Source organism: Syngnathus leptorhynchus, chromosome 11 (genome assembly GCF_054491065.1).
Source record: "Syngnathus leptorhynchus isolate UIUO chromosome 11, UIUO_Slep, whole genome shotgun sequence".
NCBI lineage: Eukaryota > Metazoa > Chordata > Actinopteri > Syngnathiformes > Syngnathidae > Syngnathus > Syngnathus leptorhynchus.
Genome location: NC_141205.1, coordinates 7,042,196 through 7,066,806, shown reverse-complemented (window position 1 = coordinate 7,066,806; position 24,611 = coordinate 7,042,196). Strand labels below are relative to the sequence as shown.

The window sequence follows — 24,611 nt, the reverse complement described above, 5'->3', positions numbered from 1 at the left end:
GGTGTACCACAGGGGTCAACCTGACGACCTTTGATACTTTTAGTGGTGATACCATTACACAAATGAAGATGAATCTCAATAAATGGCATTTGGTTAAATGTCATTCTTAATAATGTCAACTGATAGATAATACAGTTTGAAGTTGCTCTGTATTGTTTTTAGGCAATCAGTACCAAATCATTGGTTGCTGAGAAACACCTACTGCCACAAAAATGGCAACATCACAGGGAGAGCACTGTGATTTTACAATTGAAGGAAGTTCGAGTACGGTTTTGAATGACATTCCTATTATCATGCCTCTCTGATTTTCGATCTCTTCATTTGTAGGAATGTTCCTCGCCGACTTGATCGAGAAGTACTTTGTGTCGCCGACGCTGTTCAGGGTGATTCGACTGGCTCGTATCGGTCGAATCCTGCGCCTCATCAAGGGCGCCAAAGGCATCAGAACTCTACTCTTCGCCCTGATGATGTCACTCCCGGCCTTGTTCAACATCGGCCTGCTGCTTTTCCTGGTCATGTTCATTTTCTCCATCTTCGGCATGTCCAACTTTGGCTACGTAAAACACGGGGCCGGAATCGACGACATGTACAACTTCGAGACCTTTGGCAACAGCATGATCATCTTGTTTATGATCACCACGTCAGCTGGCTGGGACGGCCTGCTACTGCCCATTCTGAACTACCCTCCGGACTGCGACCCCTTGCTGGAGAATTCCGGCACTCCTTCCACCGGAGACTGCGGCAACCCATCAGTGGGCATCTTCTTCTTTGTTATGTACATCATCATTTCTTTCCTAATTGTGGTCAACATGTACATCGCCATCATTCTGGAGAACTTCAGCGTGGCCACGGAGGAGAGCGCTGACCCGCTCAGCGAGGATGACTTTGAGACCTTCTATGAGATATGGGAGAAGTTTGACCCCACTGCCTCCCAGTTCATCACCTACGCCAAGCTTTCCGACTTTGCGGACGCACTTGAACACCCGCTGCGAGTCCCCAAGCCCAACACCATTGAACTCATCGCTATGGACATGCCGATGGTGAGCGGGGACCGCATACACTGCCTGGACATCCTGTTTGCCTTCACCAAACGCGTGCTGGGCGACAGCGGTGAGTTGGACATGTTGAGGCAACAAATGGAGGAGCGATTTGTGGCGGCCAATCCCTCCAAGGTCTCTTATGAGCCCATCACCACCACTCTGAGGCGTAAGCAGGAGGACGTGTCTGCCCGAATCATCCAACGGGCCTACCGCGTCTACTTGGCGAGGCGGGGTTTCGTTTGCAAGCGGGTCCCGACCAACAACAGAGTGGAGAACGGCGGGAACAATCAGGAACAAGAGAAGGAGGCCACGCCCTCTACCGCCTCCCTGCCCTCGTACGATAGCGTCACCAAACCCGACAAGGAGAAGGAGGACGAGAACGAGGGCAAGGGAGGGAGGAACGAGAGAGGAAGAAACCAAAAAGACGTCAGGGAATCCAAATGTTAAGGCGATGGGATAATAATAATCACGCTATTAACACCACAAATTATAACAACACCAGGAAACTCACACCCGCACGGATGTACAGATTATTTCATTTGCAAATCAGAAAAGATTCAGTGTTTTTCGTTCCAGCCTTCAGAGGGAAGCGCTCACGCTGTCGACGACGGCTCGAAGGCTCTCGAACTCCTCTCGTAATCAGCTGGGACGTCATTGTATCTCGATGAGTCACGTCCACGGGGGAGACAAGGAGCTTCAAACGAAGGACTTCACGGATTCCAAAAGAAGAAGACGGCCTTTCGGGAAAGATAAGGAAACTCTTGCCAGAGTTGCACTGCGCAAGGACTGAAACGTCTCTGAGAGCAAAATGAGTGAAAGACAAATAATAGAGCGCATCGGGAGTATTTTGGTGTTATTCAAGCTAGAAATTGTTGATGTGAGCAGCAAAAATGCAAACCAATATAAAAGGAACACTATTTAGCATTTTGCCCATGCCACTTAACTCCCATTATTTATATAGCCACGTCCGAATGTTGGTTTTTTTTCCTCTTCTTCTTCTTCTTCTTCTTCTGTTGGAACATGGGCTTTCACACCAATTTGTTCAGGGTTTGTTTATTACGGGGGTGAACTCAGGCCAAGGGCTTCCGTACATTTACTCCGAACGGTTTCCAAAACAAAAACATAGGTAATTGTGCTTGTTCAATGCATAGAAATGATTTGCATGATGGCATGTTTTTGACCAGAACTCTTGCATGAACTTTTCATAGTCCACAAGACACTAACACTGCGGTGGCGCGATAACGAGGGTCGATCATCCCCCAAACGGAAACCTTGTCCCTCACTCCAGACATTACAATTGTTGCCTCTATAAATAGAAGAATGGAAAATGCTGGTATATTAAAACACACACACACACACATTAGTGGATTGCAGTTGTAATGTGAATATGGATCTGCTGCTCTCAAAGATGTAGAAAGAAAAATGAAGGACGTAATGTCAGAAAATCAGAAGCTTATATTTAACGTTTCTATGCACCTATGTAATGCTCCATTTGCTTTTATTGTTTGTAGTGGTCAGTGGGGATGTTACAAGTATGGCCTTTTTTTTTTTATTTTATTTTTTATTTGTGATGCATTTCCTTTCTGAAAGGGCTGAGAGGAGATCTTGAGCTTATTCACGTAAGTGTGCGCGTGTGTGCGTTTTTCCCCTTCTTGTTTTCCCGTTTTATAAGCCTCGTTTAAGAAAACGTCGAAGGGAACATGTTTGTCTGATTTCAGTTGAGTAATGAGAAAGGTAAGCATTGGAGTGTGTGAAGAAGCCAAAGAGATCTGCCTTGTTGTTCTTCATCGGTGAAAGGGGGTTTGTGACTAAATGTCTATTTTCTTTTTGGATTACGGTATTTTATTTCGCTCTCAACAGAGACCCGAGAATTGTATGCAATGCTTGGAAAAAGAAAAAAAAAAAAAATCCTCCCGTTTTTCTCAGGAGATATTATACTCGTTGAGCTCTGCTACACAATGCAAGTGAATGTGACGGCCGCATTTATTAAATCACATTTTACGCCATTGTGTTTAATGCCATGATGTTGATGATGATGACGGGAAACGATCTCAGCCGGCCGCCTCGTTTCAGTGAGAGTCATGATTCGTTTTGTTGTAGAACTTCCTGCTTATGACGCGTAGACTTATAGAAGCATGAAACAGGCCCATTTTTTTGCTCTCGATTGCAAAGGTGTTGCTTAAATTGGTAGTGGGTTGCATTTAGATGGAAATCATTCAATCCAATTCTTTGTTCATGTTAGCTAGATTCACCCCAATTGAAACTGGCAGGTGATGTCACAGATTTTTACAACATAGGCTTCGACCCTCTCCGCGCCGCATTCAATACCAAATAACTACCAGAGCACCGAACGCATCTCACGGTGCTGTGAGCACACGTGCCGCAGCAGCGCTTTAGCACTGTGCACTGATGTCACTTCCTGTTTATTGATAGTTAACCCGAGTCCTGCAAATAGTCCACTTTCTGCATGAGCGCTCCAAAATCAGTGTGGGTGTTGACCAAATTAAACCATGAATGATAAACAGAAAGATTCTCTGTACGCTCGTCATGTATTTAAAAAGTATTCCATTCCCAAAAGTGGATTTGTTTGAAAGCAGAAAAAAAACAAGTGTAAGCTTAGTTCTGAAGCTAAAAATGAACTTTCATAAGAACCTTCTGTAATATTTTACTTTAATGGCATGAGTAGTTTGTTTTTTTTGTAAATACTGGACTACGTCAAAAAAAAAACTACAGCTATTAATCTTTACACTTAAATATAAATAAGCATAAATAGAATGGCTTCCAGCTTCTGCCCCGTCACACTTGTTAGGCTGTGACATGTCAGACTAGACCTTTTTTACTCACTTTTCACAGAAAAAAGGGATCAAGGGAAAATAATCTATATTGCAAATCAATACCTTCATATACAGAGCTATATTGCAAATATATATATATATATATATATATATATATATATATATATATATATATATATATATATATATATATATATATATATATATGTATATATATATATATAATTTATGTGATGCACCTCGCCTGTCCATTTTCTTTTGTTTCACAAGTGATCAATGGAGCTTACTTTGTGTGTATATTGGGTCAATAACAAAAATTCTGTCCCAGCCAGCACCCAAAGGTGCCAGCGCATACTGCATGCTGTTGCACTGGCTGCTTGCTGAGAATCCAGAAGCCTGCCTTGGTGGGAGGATTGCACTAACCAGCATAACCCTTTTTGTTTTGTACATTTTCAACAATGTTTTGCGGCTTTTTTTCCTCCACATTCTTAATGCTGACATCACGTGTGTGTGAAGTGTTTGAGCATTACAACCCACCGCCATGTTTGTCACACACTCGCATCACCTCCATGGCGATATGTGTAAAGACCCAAGGGTTAGTCAGTCATCTTAGTTGCCTGTGTGTTTGTTTCTGGTGCAATATCTCTAAACGGCACGTGCCTTTTTAGCTTTCTAGTTAGTCTCGCAGCACAGTCGGCGACGCGGAGCTCCAAAACTCCCAGGAGGGACAGAGCATGATAGTTGCAATGTACCGAGTCCAAACGAACTTGTATATTGTTAACTCGCCATGTAGTCTGGACTAACTTCATATTGTAGAATCATAAAATATGACAAGTTCTCTCTCCTCTTTCTCGCTTTCACTCTTGATCGTTCTCCCCTATGTTCTGTTTATGAGCTTTTGAGTTGGTAAAGGCTTGCCTTTTGTTTTGCAGGTTTTTGTCATTTTCAAATGTTGGATCTTCACGAAATGGACAGTATTTTTGATTTAGCATGACTGGGATGATTTGCTGAAAATAGGCTGACTGGGTGGGGCGGGGGGGACAATTTTTGAATGTCATTATCTCTTGCCACTAATGCAGCCAGGGAGAGGAACATGTTGCACAACCACGAGACAATTCAGTGAGAATCAGTGAAAGAATGTCTTCATTTGAGCACGAATCTATTTCCAAACAATAAAGCAGCCTTCCAGTTAGACTTGTGACTAGTGTCGTTTTTTTTTTGGGTGCCGATGTCGATGGTTTGTTGCTGCTTCAATTTATGAAATGCCGTTGAATCAACCACCAAAATGGCTGAGTGGTAAGATGTGCATGTAAGAGAAAGAGAGAGCGAGCGAGCGAGCGAGGGAGGGAGAGACTGAGGGAAGGCGTGGGGCTGAACAGAGGCAGCACTGCAGTGCAGATGTATGAATGCAGTGGCCCGGGCTGAATCAGCAGCCTCACACGGTACTGTGCGTGCTCTCTTTAACGCTCCCTTCCTCCCACGGCAAGCAGAGGGAACTGCTGGTCAAGATGATGGGGCGGAAAAATCTGTATGTCTGTATGTTGCTATGAACAGAAGATTTATAAGATACATGTCTGTAGATTATTGTAAAATTGTGGACATGATTATGAGAGGGCTTGACTGAGAGGAGGAAATGTGTCCTACATTTACAGTAGCCTGCAACAGAGATGAAATTTTATTAATTCATTAGCAACAGTCCATTGTATTGATTTCACAGCATGTGTTTTGGCAGCCCAGTTTCAAGTGAGTATGATTTGTCCAAACAGATTTAATCTCCTATATGTTGCCATGCCATTATCATCTGCAAAAGAAAGTAAAAAATAAGATTGTTTACCTGCAGGTTGAGTAAAATCATCTGCTGTGGCTGAAGCCAAATTGTGGCAGGGATTATACTTTCTGGACCAGCATCTCCACCTCCATTTTTCTGAAACACTTAGATTTCAGATTCACTAAATTTGGTCTTTGAAAAGGGTTAGAGTGCAATTTTTTCATCACTGATATTTTTCTGTCTTCTGACTGTCTCGGTAAATAATCTCCCATGTGCACAATACAGTAGGTGGCAGAGGAGAACCAATGTCGCACATAATAATAATAACATTTTTGTTAGGGTATGTCAACTAATTCTGCAGCTGGTTTCAACCTGGAAAAAAATGTTTGATACATCCAGTGCAATACATGAGTCCTTGTTTCTGACTTTTTTATTTTATTTTTTAAATTCTTGCAGAGATGGAAAATCCTCGTCCAAAACGTTAAATCCCTACCATAGTTTGGCTTTAGCTGCAGGTGCTTCTATAGATAAAACCAGCAGGTAAGATGCGCATGCTCGTTTACCTTGCTTGTGATTGGGTGTTTACTTTCTGGTCCTGAATTTCCCATCTGAATGGAAAAATGACAGAGTGTGTTTCGGTATGTGCATTGGTGGGCATGTATTTCAATAGACCTTTTAGTGCAGTTGGCAATTCTAAGTCATGTTTCTTATGTGTCCTCTGCAATAGCTGAATTGTTGTCCTAGTCAAGTATCAACAGTCATCAACATTTTGCAACATTCTGTTTCGGCAGGAGGAAATCAAGAATGCAAATCGGCCTGCAGCGTAAGTGCTGATTAGTCTCAAACGTTTCACGGGGAAATGTGCATATTTTATATTTCAGTAAAGATGTACTGGCGTTTAGTCTAATAACTGTTCCAACCATCGCTAATAAGCGCCCATGCTTGGATGATGTCATGATAGTTTCTTTGCTAGATCATCAGATCTAGATCATCAGAGCCATCATCATTTATTTTTCAGGTCTTTAGCGCCCTCTATTGGCTGTTTTAAACAAATACACTCACTTAAAAGACATGCTTATCTTTGATCAACTTTGTCAGAGCTATTAAAATGTTTATAATCGTAACATGTTTACAGAGATAAACGTCCTCTCGTGAGGTATAATGGAGAAATATTTTAATTAAACCGCTAAATACGATGCGCTGTAATTCTTTTCTGCAAACTACAAGTGCAATAATACACATTTTGTAAAACACCATAAAATCAAGTCTTATCTTTGCATAGGGATAGAATATTTAAGACAATTTGATTCTGTCCTTGTCATAAACAAACCGTAGCTGCTTGATCACCAATTACAAGTCAATAGTAGCCTGAGGGTGTCGCTGTGATACTTGCAATCTATCTTCTAGTTGTCTGCTCGCGTCTGCAGAGTAAATGATGATTTAAGGACAGACCAATGACCAAATTAATAATTTTTTATTTAAAAAAAAATGTGGGCAGTGATATTACACACCCCTCTTTTAAAGTAATTTTGTTTTTTTATTCTTTGTGTGGCTCATCCTTTAAATCTCAACATGAAATGAAAGGAATACAAACAGATTACAGATTAAATCTCAGTGATGACACATCATGATCGTTTGTCATGGAAGATCTAGAACAGAAAACACCATTGCCACGTGTAGTTGTCAACATTGTACATTTTAGTGACAGACAACACTCAAACGTCAAACATTTTTGGTTTGATAGACAGAAGAGTCCAAATTTAGATTTTTGGGGGTGCGGTTACAATATCATTTTTATGACATGACAGTTTAACTGAGGTAGACTATAACAAGTCAAAGAAGTGAAACATCGCTCCTAATCTGGCATATGAAAGGACATGAGATAAATATTTCCATGTACAATGTCTTCAAGATGAGGTAGAAATGGTTACTGAGAATGCACCAGATACAACATTGAAAAATTTAAAAAAAAAAAAAGAAGAAAGAGAAAAAGATAACACTAAAATCCATTCTGGGTTGAATAAAATGAGAACAGCTTGTGTAGCATACTGCTTGTGTGACACAGAAGAGCATTCAATTCTTATAGCTAAGCGCTTAAATACTTTTTAAAACACTGGGGTTTAGTTTATCACCTTTCTAATCTCTTATTTTAATTTGAAGATGTGTGACGAGGTCACACTTGGATTGGCATGTATTTGCTTTTTTTGGGATACATTTTTTTTCCACACTGAATCTAATCCACATTTTGTGCTCTCTTGAACCCAAATCTGACAATCAATGAGGGTCATGTTCCTAAATTTGATTTTGCTGATTAACAAAATGGCATTAAGCAATATTGTCACAATAAACCTCTTCCATTGTAGTGCCAATTCAACAATCAGATGCTACAGAGAACAGGAATTAGACATTAAGACATTTTGAAAAACATTTTGATAACATATAGTGAAGCGTGTTTGTTATTCAATTTTCCATCATGCGTGGTTTGTTCATAAAACCATTTGGGTCGTTGCAAACTACATAAACTAACACATAACATTGTTCATCTCTCCGCCAAAATCTATAAGGAAATCTATACATGAAGAAAATATGTTTCATATATCTAAAAATGTCATTGATGTACATTATGGCATGTTTTGTAATTTCTAAAAAAAAAAAAAATATATAGATCTGAATTACATTCAACATTTCAGGCCCTGGTACAAATATCGCCACTTTTCTTCCCAGAGCAACAAAGCAATGTGTGTGCGCGTGTGTTTTTGTGTGTGTGTGTGCGTGCGTACATGCGTGCGTGCGTGTGTGTGTCTGCGCATTTTCATTGTTATTGTCAAAGGCCTTGTAAATTCCCTGAAGATTTCAGAGTATGCTTTGCTTTTCAACAGCTCCAGTTTAGCTGCAAATGGCTCCCAACAAGCACTCCAAAGGTAATAACATACATTCTAATTTATCATCATTCTGAGGTAACAATAGTCTTCCTGAGTATTCAATAACATGACGATAAATCTTCCTTTCAAGAGGCAAAAAAATTAAAGACAATGAACATCAGCAAAGTAAATCCAAGCAGGCCCGTTTTGCGCGTGTATATGCGCTCAATTGCATTAAGTTCAGCAGTATGTTGCATGATTGTTGCTCGTAGTTAAGACAAAGTAGAAGCTGGATTCTTGTCAAAGTTTTACAATAAGCATCTGTGTGTAAACAACGTGCCCCATTGTTGCGTACATCAAGTATACTGCCAAAAATATTTTCAATTGTACAGGAATGAGGCCCTGTGCTAAAACGACGTAAAGGCCAGCTTTATAGAAGCAGCATGATTTGTATAAACAGGACAACAGTAGCATTGAACAGGTGGAAAACAAGAGGCAGGAAGCAAAAGAGTATACAGTATCCGAACATTCAATTTCCCATCGCCTCTGAATCAGCTCCTAAATGATTGTGCTGAAGTCGTTCGGCAATTTCACCTTCTGAATTATTGCTCTGCCTACTTTTTGGTCAGAAATGATCTTTGTGGGGTTGCTCGAGGACATTGCAGTCACGGGCCCGGTAACACTCGTGGCCACATACAATTACGCCACTTTATGGAGAGAAAAAAAAAAACCAAAGCAACATTTCCACGGTGCTTCTGCCATAGTAGCAGAAAGGAATAAATAGATATCCTGAGAGAAGCATACATTTGTACTTTCTTTATCTATGGAGAGAATGCTCCAATAATACTCCAACAATACTCACGTGATAAAATGCCCCTATGTGTATCTTTGGGAAAACATGGATAATGGAAAAGATGAGGTATTAGTATAATTGTGCCCTCTTGTGGTTGCAAGTGATATTCAAACATGTTTGTGGATACTTGCAAATGTTTCGGGGGTTCAAACGTCTGGTTCCAAGCGCAAGGGAATTTTTTTCGGAAAGCCAAGCTTCAGTGGCCGGCGGAGGGATCCTCAGCTCGCGCATGCGCTGCCGGTATCTTCATAGGCATCCTCTGGTGAGGAAAGCTGTGCTCCCCGGATGCATTCTCCACCGCCAGGCCGGATGGTGGGCTGTAATCCCCTGTCCCGCGATAAGGGGGTGACATGAGGGGCTTCCCGGGTTTGTAGGGCTGCGGATCCGATCCGGAGCCGCTTATGTCGTAGCCGTTGCCGTGCCCGTTTCCTTTGCTGAGGCCGTTGCCATATTTTCTGTAGCGCGATCCCTCCACCTCGGCTCCCTCTTGTCCGTCTTCTCCCATCTCAAAGGCCTTGCGTTTCATCGGCGCGCCGCCTTCGCCGCCCCCTCCGAGGCTGTGCGACGGGTAGCTGTAACTGCCTCCCGCCATGGTGGGCCTGGGGGCCAAAGGGGTAGGGGCACTAATCCCCGGTGGTAAGTAGGAGGCACTGGGGTGGCTGTAACTGGAAGAGAGGCTGTTATGGGGGTAGCAGCCCGGCGGGTAGTTGTAGACTGGAGTGCTGGTGCTGTAGCTGGGCACCAGAGTGGGTGCGGCCTGCAAAGAGTGAAGAGAGGCAGGGGGAAGTGCTGTGCCTGGCTGCGGGCAGTATCCTGAAGACAAGTAGGTGCTGTTGTAGGCAGGAGGGAAGTCCTGGGACGACGGGGCACCGCAGGAGCCGGCGGCGCCGTAGCTCGGGTCCGAGGCTAAGTTCCCGCTCACGACGGTCACGCTTCCTGTGGTGGGGACGCCCGCGGATCCGGAGCCCACTTTGGCACCAGTTAGCGCTTCGATTCCGGGGTAGCATTCGATGCCCTGGCTGAGAGCCCAGGGTTCCGATTCAGTTTTCAAAAAAGCGCCGGGCTCTGGGTAGGCCACCGAAGCGGGACGCTCGTAGGGCAGCTCCAGTCCAGAGTACTTCTCGGCATAGCGCTTGAGAAGCGAAGAAGCGGTAAGGGCTGATATGTCATCGCTGGCCCACGGGTAACCTGTGTGAGCGTAATTGCGGCGAGCGGCGGAAGCGTAGGGCTCATGTTTGTGGACCGTCGGGGGCGAAGTGGTGGAGGTGACGTCAAGGTGCTGCTCAGGCCACTGAGATATAGGGGCGGTGTGCTCCGGAGACCAGTGCATCTTCAATAGACCTGAGCAGAACACAACAGTTACGTTCCTTTACATTTGACTTGCCTGACTTTGGTACCGGCAAGTCATATTCAGTCACTCAGTGATGAAGCAATTTTGGAAGTTGGGACTTGCTTGTCTAAAACTAAAACCAGAAGATGAACATTGCCTGGTATTGTACGTAAACTCCGTAAAATTGCAAAAAAATAACGTGGTCCACATCAAGCAGTATTCTAGCAGGACTCCATTGTCCAGATTAAAATAGAATATTTTGCTTTCAAGGAGATTAGGAAGATAAGAGTCACCCTGGTTAGCTGAGCATCATGTCAACGCTTAGCCTGCGCTCTTCCACACCATCTCGTTGAGGCACTGGGGACAACTGTCCTAATCTTTATGAGAAGCTGCCAACATAGCCCCCAGCCCGGTATCCACGGCGATAAGCCTCCACTGGCCGCAGCTCTGTCCTCTGCCTTTGCCTCACTCACATTGGGGCCATTGTTGTCACTCAGCGACTCTCCTAGTCAACAAAACCACCCCCACCGAGCGTATGATCTAATTCAGCCCAAACCTCAGGGGTATGCTGGACGGAGGGGGGGGACGTGGGCAGGGTCATTTGTAGCGGGGAACCACAGTACTTTGTTATGCCGCATGCTGACAGTAGCACTTGATTCAGCAGTCCAAAAAGTGTTCCTATGTGATTATACACACTTCCACAAGCGGAGGGACCCTTGGCTCGTTTCTTCGGTCTACATGACTAGCATTAGGTGGACATTCCATGCGTTGTGGAGTGTTTTAATCTGTACTGACCCCAGGTTTGGGCCAAGAGGAAGAAGAAGCAGCTGATTTATAAAAGCTTCCCCTGCAGAAGAGCATTTTCTAAATGGTCATATCATCAACAGTTGTGATGATGTGTTATTTTAAAACTGTAAAAGTCTAATTAGGGTTAGTGTAACATCTGAAAGACAAAATGTAAATCTACACACTCGAGCACTAACTTGCTCATTCTACTTTGACGTGGTTGACATGCAGATTAGTGCCGCCAATGTCACATGTCCACCAGGACCACCAGATGGGCCTCTAAACGGCCCACATGTTGTTTCCTAAATTAAATGATCCTTCAGCCCAATAATCCAGCACATCCATTCCAGGGATGGAAGCGCTCTTGGCCATCAGAAGCCCCACCCAGGGTGGGAGAAATCCCTACACTCTAGGGAATGCCCGATCAAGGCGCTGATCCAATCACGGGCACTATAATGTCAAAAAGGCACACAAACAAACAAAAGCCGAAATAACTTTTACCGTTTGTTACGTCACAAAGTCATGCATTTAATCATGGTCAGCATTTTCCTCACAATTTTATTACCATGTATTGATTGGGTCAACATGAGCACTTGACTTTGCTCAGCAAAGCCTTTTGGGCCTCGTTGTTTTGTTCCTAGTGTCATGTGCATAAATTTGTAGAAACAAAACTGAGAAAAATTAGTGTGTTTTTGTATCATCCGTCGTATAAAATAAAAATCTCCTCAAGCAAAAAAAAAAATGATATTGCTTTGAGTAATTAACATTCCATATCCCACTTTGCAGCTACTGCATGTACAAAAGTTTAGCAAAGCACTTCATCCATAATTTCAATTAGTGTCGGATCAACGCTTATAATGTTTGCAGAGATGTACTTTAAATCTATTCTCATCCGGTCTTCAGCAGATGGCCCATAATTCATTCAAAAACATATCTGAGCACAGTAATCTCGTATGACCTGGAATCCTCATCAAAATTCAACAGAATGGAATGTAAAAATTGGGAGTGAATCACAGATCTCAGATATTTAGAGATGTGTGTGCAGATTGGGAAAGCAGACTAATGAAGGATTAGCGTACACGGGTTTTATCGCCGTAGTGTCGCAATCTGACACTCGGCCAGACAAATTGAAGACATCGCCAGCACCTCTTGGAAAGCTCAATCAAGTAGTTGTGAGAGATGTCCAAAAGCTCAGTCTAAATAATCATGCAGCAATACAAGGGAACATATGTTAATTGATTCGAGCGATCAGCATTAAAAGTGTTAAATGACCCTTGAACACTGATTAAGATCCAATCAGGAGATCGACCAATCCATTCTATTTATTTAAACAACTTGTTTATTTACGATACAGTTGACCACGTGAGGGATTGGGACCGATCAACGAATGGTAAAAATCATTTACGCCCATTGAAATGCATTGAGGAAAAAGTCATAATTAAATCATACACTGAGAATGAGGGATCCTAAAATGTGTGGAAAATTAAGAATTGTTTTTTTTTTTATCACACACCATTGCCTGTAATTCCTGCAGCGGTGCTTTTACAAATGTGCATTTCAGTGACCCATTAAAAAAATGTCGATGTGTGCTGGAGCATCAGACATCTGTGTCAGATGGGTGCGTATGGGTGCGCGGGTGGGTTGGGTTGGGGGGGTAGCCCAGGAATTAGGAGGGATGAACAAGGCAGCCCCGGCCCTAATCTAGCAACTGGTGTTGGCTTGGAATTTATCGAGAGCCCTCCATTCTTGGCCACGCTTGGCTTAGCAGTAGACAAAGATGAGAACTAAGCCGGCTTGGTAATGTGACAGCTTTCCTTAATCAGTGTGATCATCATACAGTCAGTCGTACTGCCAGTTTGATGTACATCACACGTCTATGAACGCACGGATGACGCCTACATGGGGAAGTAGCCGCTCATGGTTCAGCAAACTTGACCTAAATGGTGCTTGAGGTTCTGTGGTCATTACCAGTTATTGGATCTAGGGCCTCCAAGCGGGATCTTATGATTGTGTAATTTGATCATTTTCTGAGATTCAGTCTTGTAATGGCTTCATCTAGCGTCTTTGTTTTCATTCTTACCGTATGTAGGTGACGAGGTAAACACTGCAGTGAACGTGTGTGATGTAAGTAGTAGAAGGAAGGAGGAGAAGGAAGAAGATCTATGGGTCCTAAAATAGCAGTGGTGAACGTGATTTAGAGATGACAGAACCATGACGGAACGAGTGGCTGACAGTTACAGTTTAGTTTCGGCTTTAAAATTATGATATATTGACGATGACGTAAGGGTGGCCCGGCCCGGACGCTGACAAATGACAAATTGACTCGCCTCTGTTCAGACTTCTGATTATAAATATTTGTGTACATGGTCCGTATAGCATTGCTGAATTAAACAATTTGATTGTTGATAATGAATTCTTGCAGTGTTACAGGTAAGATGGATCCAATATATATGCTAGCATCCTATTTTCAAAAGAATCACCCGAAAAATAAATTTTACAGGTTGTATTTCAACAAGTTTGTCTTCTCTGTCAACCTTTATGTAATTATGAAGGCCTCAGAGTACAAATAGTTCGAGCTGACCTCTCCCTTAGAGCATTACGGAAGATGACAGAGCATGTCGAGGCAGGAGAAGCACAAAGAGTTGCCATGAACGATTGCATGTGTGCTGTTGGAAGGCTGACCTCAGCGGGAAAAATAAAGCTCGGTCCAATTCATTCATGATTAAAAGCAAATTAAATCGTTCAACTCGTGTGATTGATTCAATTACATAGATTGACTGAGAGTGACGCAAGCACAATCTGGTAATTACGCCCATCAAAATGACAATTTGCTTTAAGTAGAACATAACTTATGCAAGTTGTGGATGTTTGCAGGAGCAAACTGGACCCGAAGTCCACTGCATGGTCAGTTTGAGTAATTAGGGGCTAATTAGATGAAAGTAGATGTGGGGGAAGGGTCCGAGAGGGAATGGGATTTGGGGGGTTGTGAAGCATCAGAGGTGGCTGTGGAAAGGCAGGAGGGGGTGGGGGGGGGAGAGAAAACACCCGGCGAGAGTTGTTGTTGCTTGTGCTCCACTCCCAATAAACAAAATCTTCCACTTCCGACGGGACGGACATTTGCACAGCACTGCTCGAGTGAAAAGTGAAATGCGCCTTTTGGCGCAGCGTAGCTCTCGGCTGGGCCAGCAAATAGCCAGAGAGAGACTCCTGGTCATCTTTCAGATGAGTCAGGCTGCTGGAATTCCAGGAATCTAACCTGCGATCTATTTACACAGCACATATCCTCTCTCTGTCCGTGCGCCGTACACGTACTGTCCACTTCTACAGAGAAAGAACTGTACGTGAACACGGAGCTGAGAAATAAGCCCCATTTTGCACATTACTGGGTCATTTGAGTTAAAACCTTCACTCTGCTGTGAGGAGCCTTATTAATGCAACAATATATTTTGCTTGTAGAGGGAAGGGGGGCTGCATTGTTATGTAAGCAGTGGGCAGAGTCCAACATAAGTGAAGGAGCTGCTTTAGAAAAGAAAAAAAAACACTTCATCTATTTTCCTCTTTTGCTGCAACGCTGCACAGGCCACAATTGACTGTATTGTCATAAATGAGATTTTACAACATTTCAACATTTGCACGAATACAAGCCCAAATGAATCTTACAGCAAACAATACTTTGGTTTTCTACTTGAGCTTCATTTCCCTCCTTTCTGAAAGCAGCCTCCTTGTCTTCGCACTATTGTAAAAGACGACTGTGTCCGAGCCTGTGTGGTCAGTTTTCCCTTCCCCCATCTCTTCAGTTCTCTCTCACACAAACACACACCCTCACATGTGGCAGAGGGCGGCCTGGCCCCCTTTTGCTTATTGTGTCCACTCATATATCAGGCTGCAGCTGACCAGTCCCTCCTCACGTCCTTTCCATCTGCCCTTCACTGTGCTCTTTTTTTTTTTTGCTCCTTTCTCCACCACATCTTTGCTATGACATCTAATGAGGACCTAAGATGTGCTACAATTTGCTTAACAAGGCTGCTTTAATTGTAATGGAAGCCTAATGCGTGTGTGGAGGCGGAGGGCATGTTAATGTGCGCTTCAATGCAAAACTAATGAGAGGCTGTTGACACCAGTTTACTAACAATCCAGCTACATTCACACAATCGCTTTAACTCTGCTAACTGGCCACTAAAAAAAAAGGGTGACTGTAACATTACGCTATTAATGTCACATTGTGACAGAAAAAAAAACTAAATCTAATTACTGGCTGCACGGTGCTGCAAACTAGAAGCGCAACCAGGTAATTAATACAGTGGTGGGTTAAAAAAAAAATAGAAATAATGTAACAAGAAGACGTGAGTCTTTTTGGGAGGGCGGAATGTGACAGATGCACGCTAGCACTACTTGTGTCTAACCTAAAAAAAGGGCCCTCCTCCCTGAAGTAGCCTTCCGCCATCTTACATTTCTCACCTCTCCTTGGCTTGACTTGATAAAAATGTTGAAATAAATTCCTGTTGCATTATTCCAATCAGGTTAGCGGCGTAATCCTCTTAAAGCTAACACTAATCAATAGTCCAGTCAATCAATATAAGCATATTCATCAGTCTGGATAGCAACCTCTTGTGATTAACCCAAGGGAGTGCTGCACCGTGCTGTTTAAATTGGATATTTGTTTTTTCTGCTTTTGTCAGTTTCACAAAGAACTATAATTAGGATTTGTATTAAAAAAAAAAAAATGTGAGGACAGACATCTTATTGTTTGCAAACTTGCACTACATTCACACGGAGGGGTTGAAAAAAGAGGAGAAGCTGCACACTTTCTGTGAAATTCCTCAAAGCAAAGTCTGGAGACCGAGCTGTAAAAGCCATTAGCATGTCTGTCCAGGCTACAAAACCTCCCAGATGACCCCCTTGTTGTCCTCTGCTGCCACAGGATGAGATAACGGTAAAAAAAAAAAACTGATGATGTCCAAAATGTATGCTTTTTTTTGGGGGGGGGGTGTTTGTTCTGTCCTTTTGGACAAAGGGGTAATAGCATGCAAACTTACTGTAAGGGGTGACAGGACTGAGCATTCTGCAGTCCTGGCCCCAGGTAAGGAGGACAGGACCGGGTCCACTTGGTACTAGTGAGAGCACCGCAGCATGCCGCAGGACCCCCGGTTGGTTGGGCAGATGCGAGCTGGGCTAGTGAGCGGACCTCTGCACCTTTCCATGGTTCATCTCACACTTGGGGGCAGCTGAGACACCTGAGGAACGCGCATAGGTCAGACTTGTCATGCGCACGGAACGATTAATTTGGCCACGGTGGGGATCGTCTAAAATGTGTCCTGTACAATTAAGATGTGAGCGCCGATGGAAAGGACATTGTCCGTTAAATCCTCAATATTAGGGTGACTATTTGTAAGACTGAATATTTGTAACAATTGCTGTTGGCATAGTAAAAGATGTCCACACAAATTTTGAAAAAGATTGATCACAGTTTTCTGAGGGTTGAAGGTTAGGATTAGGCTAAACCTTGGTCTTGAGAGGTTAATGTTTAGGGTTGGTGTTGGGGGTTTAGGGCTAGGGTTTAGGGTAGGGTTAAGGTTTAGGGTTGGGGTTTCGGGTAAGGTGAAGCTTTGGCTTGAGGGTTTAGGGTAGGGTTAGCGTTAAAGTTTAGGGTTGGTGTTGGGGATTAGGGTTAAGGTTTAATGTTTGGTTTTAAGGTTAAAAAACAGATATTGGTGCAATCTTTTTCATATTTTCAGACATTGAAGTGGGCATGATGATGAATACTATACAATGCAAATGTTATTTATATGGCGTATTTCACAACAGTTCAAGCTGCAAAAAAGACTAGACATGCACTCAACAATTTTGATTGATGGTCCACAGTTTTTGGACATTAAGTGATTTACATTGTTTCTGAGTGACCCCACAGGGAAGAAGAGGATGGAGATACGTATGCTGGCTGCCTTCTAAAATTATTCAGAAAGTATCTAACATTGTCTTTTGTAAACTGCTGATAGAAAGAAACACGCTTGCCCTCTCAGGGCTTTCGGTTTCTGTCAATTCCGTACTGCTCAATGCTCTAACAGACAGAAGACTTGGACACTCTGACCACAAAACCACACGCTTACCCAGCAGGTGAGTTTTTAATCCTTTAAAAGAACCGCAAAGCACACAACAAGATCACAAAACGTTCACATGTTCAACCCTTTTTCCAAGCAATTATAGAAGTGACATTTTCAAGAATGTATTAACCATGACGAGGTGTTACAGTTTGGACTCCTTTCCCTCCCCTGGCTTGACCTACACACTACTGGAGGAAGAATTGTAGAGTCCTCCAACACATGGGACGGATCATATCACATGAGCAGAACATTCCCAAACTGACAAGAGCTTTAACGTCTCAAAGTTAGCAAATGATTACTCACCTGATCATGCCTGCATCTGCTTGCCAAATATTTGAAAACTAATCCACCATTCCACAAAACGAGCCGGGGAGCCAGAGAGTGTGTGAAGTGTGTGTGCGTATGACTGTGTGTGTGTGTGTGTATGCAATCCCTTCTGGGACCATATCTTTCTCTCCTCCACTCCCTCGATCGCCCTTCAGCCTCCCTCCCTCTCCCTCCCTGGCCTAGTGACAACACGTACATCCCCTCCCCCAACTGCACAACCCCTCCCCCTCTTTTGTTCAAACAATTTCTGCAGGAAGAGAGAGAGAGAGAGAAAGAGAGAGAGAGAGAGAGAGAGAGAGAGAGAGGGAGAGAGAGAGAAAGAGAGAGGGAGAGAGAGGGAAAGAGAGGGTGAGAGAGAGGGAGAGAGAGAGGGAGAGAGAGGGAGAGAGAGAGAGGGAGAGAGAGGGAGAGAGAAGGAGGAGAAGGAGGAGAAGGAGGAGAAGGAGAAGGAGCGATATGACCAATCATGCCATGTCAGAGAAGAACCAAAATTCCCCCTGCTGTGCATAAATATGTGCATGCATGCATGCATACGAGTGTGTATGTGTCTTTTGGAACACTTTGATGGATGAGCATGAATAGGGACACACACAACTGAAAAATAGGAAATTTTCTCCTCTGCTGACCATATGAGAAGTTCAGTTATTGTCAATGACTTTTATTGATCGCTTGCATTGATCTTTGCATTGTTGGGTGGGCGGGCCCGCAGCAAGCATGTCAATATTACCTAATTCCTGATGTACCCCATCCCCCCCTACACACATGCATGGACGGACGGGCAAGAGCTAATGACCCCAGCTTTGGCCTCAAACATTTGACTTGAATGTGGGTTAATTTCCTCACCTGTAACTCACCAGCCATTTCCTCTTCATACAGGTAAACACACTGGTTTGCATTTGTTCTCGTCTTCCTCACATTCTGGTGTCTTTTTTTTTGCTTAGCGACTCAAACGTGGAAACACAGCTGTGCTTCTGCATTTAGAGTTATGGTGGAGGCGGGACAAGCCGCTCAACTCCTCATGTTACTGCGCTGTAAACAGTCAGGGCTCAGTAGGACACACTCCACACACAACACTGGAACCTCAGTCAATACACACATGCAAATGCATGCACACAAACGCACAACCACACTAATGTTGTAATGGTTTTGGATTTTGTTATGACTTTTTTTTAAGGTCAGTAGTTTTTGGAGCAGGGTTCATTCTAGTTGTGTTTATATTGGTTAGGGTTAGGTGAAGTAATAGTTTTAGTTTTTCTTTTTAAATATTGATTTAAAAAAAAGGTCGCTAAGTACTGTGTTAGTCAACTACGATTCTCAAACAACAACTTCTTGCTGATTTTTTTGCAACAATACTACAATTATTAGATGTAGTTATATATTTAATTAAATTGTGATATATTTAATTAAATTGATAAATGGGTTTTTTTCAGTTTTTGTTCATCAGTTTTCATTGAGTATAATGACCTTCACACACACGCACACACACACACACACACACACACACACACACACACACACACACACACACACACACACACACACACACACACACACACACACACACACACACAGTTGAGGTGTTTCAGAAGATGATTGATGATTCAGTTGGATAAATCACAATTGTGAGGGGGTCGTTTCATTACTATTTGTGCAGGGGGTGTATTTATGCTCTTCTTTTGTGTTCAGTGCTAAATTAAATCTTACACCACAATGTGCAAATGACAAGGTACAGTCTGCCTAACATTCTGATCGGTGGCTTGTTCAATGTGTCATGTCATGCATTTGTCCAAAAGCACTTTGACTTGAATTGACTCCATTGAAAGGTTTGGAAGTATTGGGTTACCGTAAGACCTTTCATCAGGTGCCTCGGATGACTAATACCTCATGCTGTGCTCAGCTTTTTCACGTTTACGTGCTTTGCTGACAGACAGTGAAAACAAGGAGAAAAAACCCCCCACTACAATGTTGTTTTCCAGAGAAGGAAACAATGCAATCCCACAATGTGCTACAGGGGGCTGTTCTTTTCATCGCAGATAAGGCAGCGTTGAGCTGAAGCTTCCAGATGTGCTCTCTTGTTACCCAAGAAACACCTCCGTGTGTTGCCATGTGGCCCAAAAGCGGGTCATTGGAAACAAACAGGGGGTGGCAACAAAGGAGTGTGCAGTCCTGTCTAAGATAGACCTATCAGCGGACCAGGTTGCCTTTGCTTGGTGTGGATCTTGTGCTGCAATTGCACTTTGGAACACATGTAGTGACACACGCACATTAGACCATGGTGGAAAGTGCACATGGTAACTCTAGCCTCGGTCCTTTTGGCCCTATGGGTGGGACAGGTCACATGATAGCACCCTAGAGAACCTCAGCTGTTTGCCACTCTAATTCGGTCTCAAGCAGCTGAGCACTGGCCCACTGCTCCACTGAACTGTCCCAGTAATTATAATAGGAGGCGCGTGTGTGTGCGTGCACGTGTATCCGTGCGTACGGGTGAGGCGGGGGTTAAACACGACACACACAAATCTTTTTTAAACTGGGCTGCTGGCATACAAATGTCATGACCACCAGCTCGGTGTTTGTACATCAATTGATGTTAAGGGTGAAATGTGCAACAACAAAAGAAAAGAAGGGAGAAAACAGGAAAAGCATAGCTGATAAAAGATGAGGAAATGTCAATGGAAATGCGCCAGTGTGTCACTGCACTCAACTGATAAGGTTTTCTTAAAATCTTATTAATATAATGATATGACTTTTAATAAAAATGATTATATGCACACAGTGCATTAATGTTTAAAGGTGGGACAGTGCAGGTCACCAACTCGAGGGTCCGAATGTTAGGGTTAGGAAATGGGGTTAGGGTTTCAAGGAAGGATTTTAAATGAAGGTTTGGTATTTAAAGTACTTGTAGGGTTTAAACTAAGGTTTGGGTTTCAAAGTAGGGTTTGCACTAACGTTAGCTCATGTGTTTCTTGTGCTTGTTCCCCATCACCAAGTGCACAATGTCAATTAGTTGAACTCACTTGCCAAGTCCTCTGTGTCTCCTCGAGGTTTAATGGCACCGCTCTGTCTCAATGATTTCCAATTATAGACGAAAGGAGACTCGCACAGGCGGACTTATGTGCAAAGAGTTGTGTTGAGGAGGAAAAACGGTGCCAAAGGAAGTTACACATACACACGCAGACACTAGCATTGCCATGCTTCAAGTTAAGAGTGGCTTATTGTTCTCCGATATAGAGGACACAATATCCCAGCCTGGTAATAGAGGTTAGATTAATTGCTGACAAATCTGTATTCAGCAGTTCCTTTTTTCTCTGCGTGACAGATTTATGACAGAGATTGATGAAGGGGAGGGCCAGTGCAGAGCTGCCTCTGTTCACTGAGAAAGGAGCACTACAGCTCACTGGGCCCAACATTGAACAAGAGGCAAATAAGATTCATTTGGGAGAAGCTTACACACATGCGGCAAAATTGTCGTTCGCCGTGCAGTTGAAAAAATAATAATGATATGCCTGAGATAATGATGGATGGATGGATGGATGGATGGATGGATGGATGGATGGATGGATGGATGGATGGATGGATGGATGGATGGATGGATGGATGGATGGATGGATGGATGGATGGATGGATGGAAGAATGGATGGATAGATGCAAGGGACATGCCAGCAACAAGAGTGTCAGTCACGTCACTTTGCCGGTGTCTGTTTAAGCTCAAGAGGTGAAAAGCCATCTAAAATGACCCATGCACCCCACTCCTCCGCCGTGATGTCACAGCCGACCTCGTATCTAACTGGCTGAGGCCTCAGCCCGCCAGCTGTTTGTAATCATCAGTATTGGGAGAGGGGATCACATGACACCCTCGGGCTCAGCGTGCACATTTCGATCTACATAAAGGGTGCTGTGCATCTTTAACCCGGTAGGCCTGCATTCCCACAGGCTATTCCTGTGCAGCGAGGATCACCTCCAGATGTGAGCGCTGCTCTCACCTCAAGGATCAAATGTGGGGGAGGGGGGTGCCACAAGGACAGGGGGGGGGGGGCATATGGCAGGAGAGCCTGTAGGCTCGGTAAACATGATGGGAATGATGTGACCTCCCACAGGCTGGGAACAAATGAAAGGATTGTGGCTGCCCTCTAGTGGTATAAAAGAAACCTGACCTGTATCGAAACTCAACCTCAGCATAAAATTAAACTTGAAATTTTGTGGTCATATAATAGTTTATTTTTCTTTTTACATCCCCCCCCAAAAAAAAAAAAAACAAGATTACATATATGTACATATAAAACATGTACGATTGAGTCTGAGACATTCTTTGAGTAGAGACAGCACATGCTCCATATGGCTCCATTTCAACTGCAGGACTCGTTTCCCTGAAAACGTCACTCTACAGCTCCTTCCCTTGAACTTAACGCTTAGTGGCATGAAGCAGAAGGCCACAGTGCACAGCTTCATCACACATAACCATGAGCAGGTCTTTTTTTACTCTACTGTCCTGTACAGGGACGTGGGGTCAGAGGAGGCAAGGGAGGCTATGCCTCCCCTGCCATCATGAAAAGGGGGGGAGAATTCAATTGTTTTTATTATAAAGTTATTTTCCTTTTAATTTCAATAGTTTTGTATGATTTTGAACCAAAATCGCAAAATTTTTATAGTTATTTTAAAACAAAGGGTAAGGGTGCTCGTGATCCATTCGGGGCGGGCCACCTTATTTAATTACACATAAATGCTTGCATTTGCTGCATATGCATATAAAGCTAGATCCCGATTCTGAAAGCTTACTTTGGATAATGGTCAGACCTGGGATCGAACCAAGTTCTTAGGGAGCGAGAGCCCACGTCACTTACCAATGAGCCATTTCAACCTGATAGCCTCTGGTTGTCTGCTCTGTTATGTACTAGTGATGTGCATTCCAGTTAGGTGAACTCAATCTTTGGAATCGGTTCACTCAAAAGATTTGTTCAAGAATCGTTCACCGAATGGTTCGCTACACGTTCTTATTTATTTATTCTTTTTTTTTTTTTTTACCTCGTGCAGTGTACCTATTGAAGTGTAAATGAGGTGTACCTAATCACAGGCCACTTCATTAGGGAAAAAGCTCAAGTGAATGAAAAGTGCCACACCCGCCCTCACCCCCACCTCCTGATTGGCTGTTTGATTTGTGACGTCATTGGGACACTACATTAGGTTCACCGCCATTTTCAGGTGTACCTAATAACAGGCCACTTCATTAGGGAAAAATCATGGTCAAAATTTAAATGAAAGTGAAAAGTGCCACACCCAAACAACCCCCCACTTTCTGATTGGCTGGTTGATCTGTGACGTCACAAGGACACTCCATTAGGTACACCGCCATTTTCAGGTGTACCTAATCACAGGCCACTTCATTAGGGAAAAATCACGGTCAAAGCTTAACTGAAAGTGAAAAGTGCCACACCCAAACAACCCCCCACTTTCTGATTGGCTGGTTGATCTCTGACGTCACAAGGACACTCCATTAGGTACACCGCCATTTTTAGGTGTACCTAATCACAGGCCACTTCATTAGGGAAAAATCATGGTCAAAATTTAAATGAAAGTGAAAAGTGCCACACCCAAACAACCCCCCACTTTCTGATTGGCTGTTGGATCTGTGACGTCACTCGGACACTTATTAGGTACACCGCCATTTTCAGGTGTACCTAATCACAGGCCACTTCATTAGGGAAAAATCATGGTCAAAATTTAAATGAAAGTGAAAAGTGCCACACCCAAACAACCCCCCACTTTCTGATTGGCTGGTTGATCTGTGACGTCACAAGGACACTCCATTAGGTACACCGCCATTTTCAGGTGTACCTAATCACAGGCCACTTCATTAGGGAAAAATCATGGTCAAAATTTAAATGAAAGTGAAAAGTGCCACACCCAAACAACCCCCCACTTTCTGATTGGCTGTTGGATCTGTGACGTCACTCGGACACTTATTAGGTACACCGCCATTTTCAGGTGTACCTAATCACAGGCCACTTCATTAGGGAAAAATCATGGTCAAAATTTAAATGAAAGTGAAAAGTGCCACACCCAAACAACCCCCCACTTTCTGATTGGCTGGTTGATCTGTGACGTCACAAGGACACTCCATTAGGTACACCGCCATTTTCAGGTGTACCTAATCACAGGCCACTTCATTAGGGAAAAATCACGGTCAAAGCTTAACTGAAAGTGAAAAGTGCCACACCCAAACAACCCCCCACTTTCTGATTGGCTGGTTGATCTCTGACGTCACAAGGACACTCCATTAGGTACACCGCCATTTTTAGGTGTACCTAATCACAGGCCACTTCATTAGGGAAAAATCATGGTCAAAATTTAAATGAAAGTGAAAAGTGCCACACCCAAACAACCCCCCACTTTCTGATTGGCTGTTGGATCTGTGACGTCACTCGGACACTTATTAGGTACACCGCCATTTTCAGGTGTACCTAATCACAGGCCACTTCATTAGGGAAAAATCATGGTCAAAATTTAAATGAAAGTGAAAAGTGCCACACCCAAACAACCCCCCACTTTCTGATTGGCTGGTTGATCTGTGACGTCACAAGGACACTCCATTAGGTACACCGCCATTTTCAGGTGTACCTAATCACAGGCCACTTCATTAGGGAAAAATCATGGTCAAAATTTAAATGAAAGTGAAAAGTGCCACACCCAAACAACCCCCCACTTTCTGATTGGCTGTTGGATCTGTGACGTCACTCGGACACTTATTAGGTACAC

At 43.4% G+C, this 24,611-nt stretch overlaps 2 protein-coding genes across 2 annotated transcripts in view; one reads left to right on the top strand and one right to left on the bottom strand.

The window, feature by feature from the left end:
• Nucleotides 1-3,939, top strand: part of scn8ab (sodium channel, voltage gated, type VIII, alpha subunit b) — a 28,827-nt gene extending 24,888 nt beyond the window's left edge. The window contains exon 27 of the mRNA XM_085923269.1: nt 328-3,939. Within this exon, the coding sequence (XP_085779395.1) occupies nt 328-1,487 (1,160 nt within the window). The 3' untranslated portion in view covers nt 1,488-3,939. The remainder of the gene's footprint in view (nt 1-327) is intronic.
• Nucleotides 3,940-7,101: 3,162 nt separating this feature from the next.
• Nucleotides 7,102-17,941, bottom strand: LOC147049166 (fidgetin-like protein 2). Its single transcript, XM_085924345.1, has 3 exons — nt 17,838-17,941; nt 16,470-16,667; nt 7,102-10,658 (listed from the first exon to the last, which is right to left on the bottom strand). Exons 2-3 carry the CDS (start codon nt 16,492-16,494, stop codon nt 9,514-9,516), a joined length of 1,170 nt encoding a protein of 389 aa, XP_085780471.1. The 5' UTR covers nt 16,495-16,667; nt 17,838-17,941; the 3' UTR covers nt 7,102-9,513.
• Between the last annotated feature and the right edge of the window lie 6,670 nt (nt 17,942-24,611).

Coding starts and splice junctions, on each gene's coding strand:
- LOC147049166 (XM_085924345.1), bottom strand. CDS start 16,494: ATGCTCAGTCCTGTCACCCCTTACA. Junction 10,659..16,469: donor CAGTCCTGTCACCCCTTACA/GTAAGTTTGCAT, acceptor TGTTCTGCTCAG/GTCTATTGAAGATGCACTGG.